Here is a 10855-nt window from a genome sequence, read left to right on the forward strand (position 1 = left end):
GTCCGTGATGCTCTCAGGAAATGAACGCAATCCGACAGGGAGCATGCGCTCTTCAGAGAGGCAGGAAGCCGTTTTGCGGCATTTGTGATGTTGAAGCGGGAAGCCACGGAAATCTGCTCCCACTGACAGTCAACAACGCAAAAGGAGACAGCTTCACCAGTCCACTAAGAGGGCAAGCATGCCTCGAGAGATCATAACACTACAACTTGGACAATGCGGGAATCAGAGTATGAAAATTGATTATATGTGGTTCCTAAGGTTCATCTTTCCTAACATAGGCCCGTTGTGTCCAACGTTAGCATTACTTAGGTTGCTACCTAGCTAGCTAGCTAGTCAGTTTGGTAACGGTAGACCTACTACTACACTGTTGGTAACAATGTAAAGAATAACGCTATAACAGTCACCTACAGAGAATAACCGCTAAAGAAACCCGCATTATTCTAGTTAAGTAGTTTGCTAATGGCAAAATCTGATCATTTTGCCATCATCACCAGGCTAACGTTACCATCTGCCGTATGACGTAAAATTCACCCACAACATCGGGTAACGTACCATGGGTTTCTTATTTCTTCAGCGACAAAAAGGTGGCCCGCCCTGTGAAAGCCAGCCAGTTGATGCATAACGAATAGAGCATCTAGATACAATGTACGAGATATATCTCTTGTTGCCTATTTTTTTTATTTAACATCGCGCGTCTGTGTTTGTTAAATAACTTGTAAATGAACGTTATTCTTCTACCATTAAAGTCGTACTATTAGCACAGCGTTTCTCTGAACTGAACACATGTTTTAAAATCAAAATATCTGTTGTAAAGTACAAGCATTTATGCCCAGTTAAATACAGTTAAGGTTACACTTTGATCAAACAGATTTGCTGTCAGCCATGTGAATTCACAGTTGTGTGATTTAATGTCCCTGGCAGTTGGGTTTGAGTTCTGGAAGCAGCTGTGTGCTGAGCATGGCATCAGTCCTGAGGGCATTGTGGAGGAGTTCGCCACAGAGGGCACGGACCGAAAAGATGTATTCTTCTACCAAGTAAGGGGCAAACGAGTATAAACTGTATCTTCAAAAAAAGCAAACAAAAGTGGCAGTGAGTTGCATTGCAAGCTGTGACAGTTGTCAGTACTGATGACACATGATGACACAACTACTAGGTGGTTTGAGTAGGGCCATTTGGACTCTTTTGAAAAGCATTCAAGCAGATTTGAGCCCTCAATATATAGCACTGGCTCGGCCTGGCTCGATAGTGGGCCTGCGGTTATTGTTATCAGTATATTATAGTGTGCAGACCATCTCCTTTCTCTCTCTGACACGTTTTGTCTGGCACCTGTTACACATTTTTTTGGATGTGCGCACCTGTCTCTACAAATCCTGCGGTTATTGTTGCCATTGTTGTAGGCCAGGGAGAAATTAAGCCTTAAGGGAAAAAACTTAAGGTGCTTTGTGCAACCGGCCCCAGGTGTTTAACAAGAACGGCTGCAGTCCAGTTCATTAGCATGTCTGTTCATATCAACTACAATGTTTGCCTCTGTGGGTGCAAATACGTAATAATGTCCATTTCGTGCCTCTGTGTGTGTAGCCAGAGAATTTCTAATGAGGAGACACATAGAAATGCATGGGGCTAGTTTGTAACGGCCGTTACTACACATGTCACACCCCTTCCTCGACAAAACGTCAACATGTGTATACATTGAGCCATTCATGTGGTGTGATGTGACTACATTGAGCCAATTATGTGCTGTGTTGTGCAGTCATCGTGCCAATCATGTGTTGTGAACTCGCCGCTGAAGCACGGTTGGTGTCATGAAGCCTTGCGCACGTGCTTTTCTGCCGAATAGGATGCCCGATGAGTACCCAAAAAGCGTTGCCATATGGCCGCCGAGTGGAGGGACTTGCCTAAAAGGACTTTGGTGTAGCTCTGCAAAATGGCACATGTTGGTGTTGGTTATACATTTGTTTTTGCTGCAGTTCAAAAATTGTCCACTAGATGGTACAAAACAATAACATTTGGTGCCGAAATCTAGATGGTGGCCTGTGAACTGAAAGCTATGATGCCAGCAGGCAGTAATCATTTCCCATACCTCTGTAACTTATTGCAATGTAACCCTCCATGTATATGACTCCCCTTAAGCACCTTGGCAGTCAGGTACCCATAACATTCGGACTTAGGGAATTAGGAGTTTGCAATGTAAGCGCATAATGTAATCTGAAAACTGCTGCCCTGATTAGAAAAACAATGCTGAACTGATCTCAGCTGGTATTCTGTCTATAATGGATTGGAATGGAAATTTCTAAGTGACCCCAAACTTTTGACCAGTAGTCTACGTGTTTAAGACATGTGCATAATTTAGTATTTTGACGTAGTGTCTCTGAATGACTTGCATTACTTGTGTCCCCGAGAGCTGTTTGTTTATCTGAGTGTTTGTCCCCGGGTGACCACAGGCAGACGATGAGCACTACATCCCCCGGGCAGTGCTGCTGGACCTGGAGCCGCGCGTCATCCACTCCATCCTGAACTCGCCCTACGCCAACCTGTACAACCCGGAGAACATCTACCTGTCGGAGCACGGCGGTGGCGCCGGGAACAACTGGGCCAGTGGCTTCTCTCAGGTGAATAACACACACAAAAAGGATACACACACAAACTCATGCTCTTTCATGCCTTGCACATCTTCTTTATCAGGGTAATTTGTATGGAGATGTCAGTAAAGTAAATGTACTGGCGCAAGTACACACATAGACACACACACATAGGCACACACACATAGGCACACACACATAGGCACACACACATAGCACACACACATAGACACACACACATAGACACACACACATAGACACACACACATAGGCACACACACATAGACACACATATGCATACCACATTCTTTTATTCTCTCCTGCTTGTTCCACATGTTCAGATTCTCTCCTCTTTAGCAGGGCTCCAGACAAAAAACAAATAATCCTTGGAAGCTAACATTTTCATCTCCAGTGAAAAATATCAGTGAGATAATATGATGAAACACATGAAGATTCCTTATAGTCACCAACTTCTGCAACAAACAGTATATTTGCAAAAGAAACTGTTGGCATAATTTGGGTAAAATAAAAAAGCTAGGCACATTGGCGACCATTTTAGTTGCCATCTGGAGCCCTGTTTAGTTGTTATGATAGTGTTGTTGTAAGGATTTCAGTATATACATGTATATATTGGTACATGTAAACTGGTTGATCTGTCACAGGGAGACAAAATCCACGAGGACGTGTTTGACATCATCGACAGAGAGGCAGACGGCAGTGACAGCCTGGAGGTAAACTTCGCCCTTAAGCCATTCAAACATCCGAATTGTCCCCTCCTCTTCTCACAAGGGTGTGACGAGTTGTAGTTAGAGCCATGGAGGCGGATAGGTCTGTGATTTTGCCACTGGAGTTGCTTGGGGGAGTTTCTTGGAATAATGTTACACAGCAGTTCTAAATAAGAATGCATGTCTTGTGAGTATGGCACCTCATTCACCAAAATATGCCGGAGTTGAAAAAGTCTTAAATGTGTCACATGCCCCCTTTTTTGGTCCGGATATTTACTCAGATAAGTTAGGTAATGGATTGCGTAAACGGAGAACACATATAGAAATTTAACTTTAACACACACACACACACACACACACACACACATGTGCGAATAGCCACGCATTATTTCACAGGAGGGTGTCATTTCATGGCTATTAAAAGGTCTCCTCCCTCTAAAACAGCAGTCTCCACCCAACCCGCCTTGCTAGGTAATTACCGCCCCACTCATTTAAGACCAAGTGGTGGTTTAGTATGTGTGTGTATGCACCTGAGGGGTTGAGGAAGTGTGTGTGAGTGTGTGTGTGTCCACCTCAGAAATAATGTGTATGTTTGTGGGAACAAGCCTGTGTGTAGGCTACATCTGTGTGATTATATGTGAAAAGTGTGTGTGTGTGTGTGTGTGTGTGTGTGTGTGTGTGTGTGTGAATTCATGTCCTCTTAAAAGAAGGTCAGTAGGACAGTTATAGCTATAAATATGTGTGTATACGCTCTAATTATGAGAAGGAGTAGTTGAGGACACAGGCACCAATTCCTAGATACACACATTGTTACACAGAGTATGGTGTGTGTGTGTCTCTCAGGGGTTTGTGCTGTGCCACTCCATCGCTGGAGGAACTGGTTCTGGACTGGGCTCCTATTTATTGGAACGCCTCAATGACAGGTAAGGCCACAGAACACACACACACACACACACACACACCTAAGTTTGTGCCTACTGTCACCTTGGAAAGGTTTTGTATTCTAACTTCCAGCATACATGCATCAGTGTAGTTCTCAGTGTGTCTCTGCCCCCCCTTTTTCCTCCCGTGCCTCTGGGAGTGCAGATATCCCAAGAAGCTGGTGCAGACCTACTCAGTGTTCCCCAACCAGGATGAGATGAGTGATGTGGTGGTGCAGCCCTACAACTCTCTCCTGACACTCAAGAGATTGACACAGAATGCCGACTGTGTGGTGAGGGCATACACATAAGCACACATATGCACACAGACACACACACACACACACACACACATACACTCATTAGATTAGATTAAATTAGATTAGATTCAACTTTACTGTCATTGTGCAGAGTACGAGTACAAAGACAATGAAATACAGTTTGTGTCTAACCAGAAGTACAAAAAAACCCAGAAAAGTGCAATGTAGACAGTAGTATACAGTTGGTTTACAGAAAGTGGTTTAGAGTAATATAAATGAAATATAAATATGTGCAGTGTATTAGCAGTTACCGTATAAGAGCAGAATAAATATGGCTATGTAATATGAAAAATGTATAAACAACATGTACAGATATGTGCAGTGTAGTGGCAGTACCATTATAGTAGTAGTAAGAATAATATAGATATATGCAGTGTATTAACAGAATATATTGTAAGAAAAACTGAATAGATATGGATATTCAGTATGAACCATACAGATATGTACAGCTATGTGCAGTGTGGTAACAGTACCATTGTAGTGCAAAAACAGTAACATTATAAGAGTACTCTCATAATCCAGAATAATAGTGTCTTTCTACATAAAGTTATTGACATTGTACCGTGCCCCCCACCCCCACCTGCAGGTGGTCCTGGATAACACTGCTTTGAACAGGATTGCTACTGATCGACTGCATATCCAGAATCCTTCCTTCTCCCAGATCAATCAGCTGGTAAGATCACTGCTCTCAAACATGCCAGTTGAACCTGACACCCAGCTACACCTCTGCTATTATTCCAATCACCCAAAACTTAAACATAGGTGTGTAAAAATGAAAAATACTTTAAATAGATATTTGTTTTTTTGGAGGATGAAATCTTTTGTTTTTCTTCTGTTTTTTAATCTGAAGCTGTTTTCTGTCTCTCCATAGGTCTCCACCATCATGTCTGCCAGCACAACAACTTTGCGTTACCCTGGTTACATGAACAACGATCTGATTGGTTTGATAGCTTCACTCATCCCCACACCCCGCCTCCACTTCCTCATGACTGGATACACCCCTCTCACCACAGACCAGTCGGTGAGAGAGAGGGAGAGAGGGGGGAGGGAGGGGAGGGAGAGAGAGGGGGGAGGGGAGAGAGAGGGGGGAGAGGGAGGGAGAGGGGTGAGAGAGAGGGGAGAGGGAGAGAGAGAGAGAGAGAGACTATAAACTAACCCCACCAAGAGTGAGATGTTGTAGTATTGACTAGAGATTATGACTAGAGATTATGAGTTAAATCTGTCAGATTTTTTGTTCACTCACCCATGAAATTGCTTCTCCATGTGTCTTTCCCTCCCTTTTGCCATGTCTCCCTCTTTTCCCTCCCCTCCCCTTGTCCCTTTGTCCCTCCCTCCCTCCCTCCCTCCCTCTCTCTCTCTCTCTCTCTCTCTGTGTGCAGGTGGCCAGTATCAGGAAGACCACAGTGCTGGACGTGATGAGGAGGCTCCTGCAGCCTAAGAACGTGATGGTGTCCACTGGACGCGACCGCCAGACCAACCACTGCTACATAGCCATTCTCAACATCATCCAGGGAGAGGTGGACCAAGGTGTGTGTGGTGTGTGTGTGTGTGTGGACATTGTTATTAGGTCCTGTGTATTTATGTGTAAGAGATTACTATCATGGACAGGAAAGAAGTGTGTATTTGCCTCCTTTCACAGATGTTGGTGTGTGTGTGTGTGTGTGTGTGTGTGTGTGTGTGTGCGCACGTTCAAACTGTAGGTTCATAAGAGCCTTCAGAGGATCAGGGAGAGGAAGTTGGCCAACTTCATCCCGTGGGGCCCTGCCAGTATCCAGGTTGCACTGTCTCGCAAGTCGCCCTATCTGCCCTCGGCCCACCGCGTTAGCGGCCTCATGATGGCCAACCACACCAGCATCTCCTCGGTACACACACACACACACACACACACACACTCACTCACTCACACTCACACACTCACTCACTCACTCACTCACTCACTCACTCTCCTCACTCACTCACTCACACACACACACACACACACACACACACACACGACTGTGGAGCCTAGAGCTCTTCAGCTCTCCCCCTGCAGTGGAGCCTCACAACTGAATTACACTGAATTGCATTTAGCTGGCTGAGCTCTCCGTTTCCTCAAATTAGATAGAATGTTTTTCCTCCTTTTCTGGTGTAGTTATGTCATGTGTCTGCGTAACAAGCTACTTGAGTTGGAGGCTGAAAGTACTGATTCATACATTAGACTGAAGACTTGTTTGGGAAAGATTTGACAATGGTTGGAATTTGCCTATAATAGGAATGCTGAGTAAATGAAGCATTTGGGACATGAGGCTATTTTTCTATTCCTCTCTCTCTCAGCTGTTTGAGCGCACCTGCAAGCAGTACGACAAGCTGCGGAAGCGCGAGGCCTTCCTGGAGCAGTTCCGGAAGGAGGACATGTTCAAGGACAACTTTGACGAGCTGGACAACTCGCGCGAGGTCGTGCAGCAGCTCATCGACGAGTACAGCGCCGCCACGCGGCCCGACTACATCTCCTGGGGCTCACAGGAGCAGTGAGACACACACACACACTCACACACTCTCAAGGCTGTGCCTCATGAAAAGGAGTCTACACACAGCTGTGCTTCATCAGGAGCCTACACACACACACACACACTGATAAAGAAGTCTCCGAGCCTTCTACGTCCCTGTGCCACACTCAAAGAGTGGACATTGTTGATAACTGTTTGCTGAAGCGCCTCCCGGTTGGTCCTGACATGGGATCAGTAAGGACCTTAGCCCTCCAATGATAAAGTAGAGTAGCCAGAAAGGAAATGGCTGTTCCCAGAACAGTCCCTCCTCTTCTTAGAGTCCCATGTGTCTCTCTCTCTCTCTCTCTCTCTCTCTCTCTCTCTCACTCATGTGTGCCTCAAAAAGTGCTCCGCAATTGTAGTCAAGTGCTTGTTCAGTCTGTCTCCTCTGCTCTCTCTCTCTCTCTCTGGCACAGTCACCGCTACCTCTCAACCTTTTTCTTCTTCTTTTTGCTGATCTACAGCTTTCCCTGTCTGGCTGAATGACATACTGCTGCTCCTCCACAGCATTTACTAGAGATGCACATTCCCATTAATATGTACATTAAAAAAAAGACACCGTGGCATCCAGGCCTGGTGCATCTGTCTGTAGAGTCCCTGAGCTGTTTGACACGGCAGAAGATAAACAGAAGATGGTTTCCTGTCGTTCCAGATCATCAAGTGACTACTCAGAGGTGTAAATGATCATCTCTCAGTCTGTCTCTCCCTCTTTCTCTCTCTCTCTCTCTCTCTCTTTCTCGTTCTCTCTTTCTGACATAGGTTTAAAAATAGCTCAGGCAATCACACAAGAGATGTGTCTGAATGTAACCCTAGAGGGGCTGGAGTAAGACTGGAGACGGAAATGGAGAGTCGGGAAGCACACACACACACACACAAAGTTAGTCACATTTTGGTCCCTCCTGCACACAAGCTACACAATCAGTCTTTCCCTCAGGAGAATGAAATATATGCACACGCACACACCCACACACACACATATGCACGCACACACACACAGCTGTTTCTGTGTTGCTGCTGAAGGAAACACACAGAATTCTTTGTGGTGTGTGTGTGTGTGCAAACCACTGTGTTTAATACAGTCCAGGTGTGGATGGTGGAATGGTACTGTGTTCCACTGAGTTCTTAAAGCATTGCGTGGGTTTGAAGTGGGTCTGACTTGTCCAGGAGAGGCCTGCAGTTTAAATCTCCCACTCAGCCACCCCAAAAAAAACACACACACCCCCCCTCCTCTTCTCCCTCATCCTCAACATGAGCCCAGTGTGCGTGAGCTGGAGCTCTGTCTTGACGTCACACACACACACACACACACACACATTTCCCAGTGCCGTCGCTCTGCTCACATGCTCCAAATGTAAATACTCAGCTGCTTCAAATTTACTCAAGTTGTGATATGGTAAAAATAAATGGTTGGTTTTTTTCCAAGAGCGTACATAGTCATTATTTGGAGTGTGTGTGTGAGTGAGAGAGAGAGTGCGTGAGAAGGATCCCAGAGTAATAAGAGGGTGTAAAATGGTGAGAGGTAACACTTGTGTGTGCGTATGTGTGTGACGTGTTAACAGGAAACATCAATACTCCCAACTCAGTAATGGTATAATGGTTCTTATTTATTTGTACATACAGTATTTATTGTTTGTTAGCTATATTATTGCACGTCTGAGTCAGCTGTACAATCAACAGTGCAGTAGTGGCCGATAAAATGAGTGACATAAGAAAAAGTACCGTGTGGCAAAAACCAATCCGTTTCCGAGCTGGAGGCTATAAACAGTCTGTTTAGTTTCCCCCCTTGGCTCACAGCTGCCAGCAGCTGCACACTAGCATTCTCACCGTCTGTGTGTGTGTGTGTGTGTGTGCGCGTGAGAAGGAGAGGCCGTGTGTGTTGGAGGAAAATTCACCACTCTGTGCTGAAGCAGAGTTAAGAGCTGAAGAAGTCTGTTGATTTGGGCTGTAGTGTAGTGCAGTGAGAGCTAGGAGGGAGTTAGTCAGTGTTAGAAGCCTCCGGAGAGCTTTGGTCCGAGCTCTCGTGACAGAAGGGCTGAGTCGTGATCACGTCAGATCACATCTCTCACACACGCGTGCACACATCATTCAGTGAGGGGTGTGGGCGAGAGTTGTTAAGGGTGTTTTATAGTTCTTTCCAAGCGAATATTAAAACATGTAAAAAAAATGTTTTTAAAAAGTACAAAAGCCTTAATAGCCGGGACCAACCCTTTTCCCTCAGGGAGATCCTCTTGCTGAAAGACGCAATCAGTTGGACAGACTGATCAAATGCTATCTGTGTGAAGAGCTTAGCTGAGTCGGAGGGGGTTTGGACATACCCAGAATCCCCCAGTGTCTGTTCCCAGAATCCTCTGGTGCTGCAGGGGACAGGATGTTCCCAGCTCCTTAGCCGTAACCTCTCCCGCTGAGTGCATCTGGAGTCTGAAAATCCGCGTCCTGCTCAAAAGCCAAAGACGCCATCAAAGGGCTAGCGCACTTCCTCCCTCTGACCGTCCAGTAATGATTGTCTGTCTCTTTATCTGTCGCTGTGTGCTCCCACAGGCTCGCCAGCGCTCTCAGAGGGTCTGTGATGTCTGTCTGTCTTGTCTGTTTTCCAGTCTATATCAGAGGTGACAGATTGCTTTGTGTGTGTGCGTATATTTGCCATAATTCTTAGGATTTTGAGGTTCTTCAAACTCAGGTGTGTTTCCACAGTTCTCAGTGCTTTGAGGACATGGCTTGAGCCTCTGTGTGTGAATGTGTTTGTGTGTGTGTGAGTGTGTGTGTGTATGCATGTGTGAGTGTGTTTCATCACACTGCATGCGAGGGCAGCTGGAGCAGTGGGTTGCACAACTTGGGATGGGTCTCCATGGTAACGGTGACATCCCCCTTGCCCAGATGACGTTGGGTGGCACAGAGGTAGGCATTCATCAAGTGCACAATCTCTGTCAGCTGAGGAGAGAAAGAAGAAGGGATTGTTAACATCTTTCATGACTAACCTGATGTAATCCAGAAGGCCACAGCAGCAGCAGAATGCACACAGCACATAAGCGACAGTCATTGTATGTGTGGGCAGAGTGGTATGGTCGTGGTGTGTGTGTGTGTGTGTGGGAGAGAGGGGGGGTGGGGGCGTGACACAGTCAGGCCTTTGTATGCAGTACATGAGAAGAGGGGGCTAAAGGAGGAGGAGTCCTGGATTTGGGAAATGGCAGCGTGGGGTTGTGGGAAACGCCTGGAGGGATGCAGCCAAAGATGAGGCCAGGACCTGGACTTTACCTCCCCAGAGCAGCTCCGGCTCATTAGTGTTGTCCACTCACAAAAGAGCCCACTCACACGCCACTGCTGGCTGAGTGAGGGTCTCCACTCCAGCACTGCTGTGTGTGTTTGTGTGTGTATGTGTGTTTGCTCTGTCACAAAACCCAATCCAGCACTACTCTATGTGTAAAGGGTTCATCAGTCCTGCTCTGTTCTGCCATGCTTCATGCTTATGTTATCACAAATGAACCTACTGTAGTATTGCAACCCTGTGAGTGTATATTCTAGTGCTATTATGTGTGTGCATTCTGTGTTCAGAGGAAATTGCTGGGCGTGCGTGTCTGTTTTTGTGTGTGTGTGCATGCGTGTGTCCCCACCTGGCTGGTCTGCAGTAGCAGATCCCGGTCGCCAGTGCTGATGCGGAGTGTGTGAGGGTCCGAGATGCCGTATGAACAGATCTGACCGATGGGGAAGGAGTCCAGGGGTTCAGCCTCTCCGGGCTGATACAGCGAGACACAAGAGGCCGCAACACCCAGCAGCAGCCTGCCTGAGAAG

The 10855-nt window shown here is 46.2% G+C and overlaps 2 protein-coding genes across 2 annotated transcripts in view; one reads left to right on the forward strand and one right to left on the reverse strand.

The window, feature by feature from the left end:
- The first annotated feature begins 35 nt into the window (after positions 1-35).
- tubg1 (tubulin, gamma 1) lies at positions 36-7614 on the forward strand. Its single transcript, XM_048244799.1, has 11 exons — positions 36-227; positions 922-1034; positions 2442-2609; positions 3242-3310; positions 4148-4227; positions 4391-4517; positions 5131-5217; positions 5416-5565; positions 5924-6073; positions 6245-6406; positions 6858-7614. Exons 1-11 carry the CDS (start codon positions 179-181, stop codon positions 7053-7055), a joined length of 1353 nt encoding a protein of 450 aa, XP_048100756.1. The 5' UTR covers positions 36-178; the 3' UTR covers positions 7056-7614.
- Positions 7615-8655: 1041 nt separating this feature from the next.
- Positions 8656-10855, reverse strand: part of plekhh3 (pleckstrin homology, MyTH4 and FERM domain containing H3) — a 25805-nt gene continuing 23605 nt past the window's right edge. Inside the window, exons 12-13 of the mRNA XM_048244795.1 lie at positions 10678-10855; positions 8656-9997 (exon numbers count right to left, since the gene is read on the reverse strand). The exon at positions 10678-10855 is cut by the window's right edge and continues 14 nt beyond it. Of these exons, the coding sequence (XP_048100752.1) occupies positions 9857-9997; positions 10678-10855 (319 nt within the window). The 3' untranslated portion in view covers positions 8656-9856. The remainder of the gene's footprint in view (positions 9998-10677) is intronic.

Source organism: Alosa alosa, chromosome 6 (assembly GCF_017589495.1).
Source record: "Alosa alosa isolate M-15738 ecotype Scorff River chromosome 6, AALO_Geno_1.1, whole genome shotgun sequence".
In the NCBI taxonomy this organism is placed as follows: Eukaryota; Metazoa; Chordata; class Actinopteri; order Clupeiformes; family Clupeidae; genus Alosa; species Alosa alosa.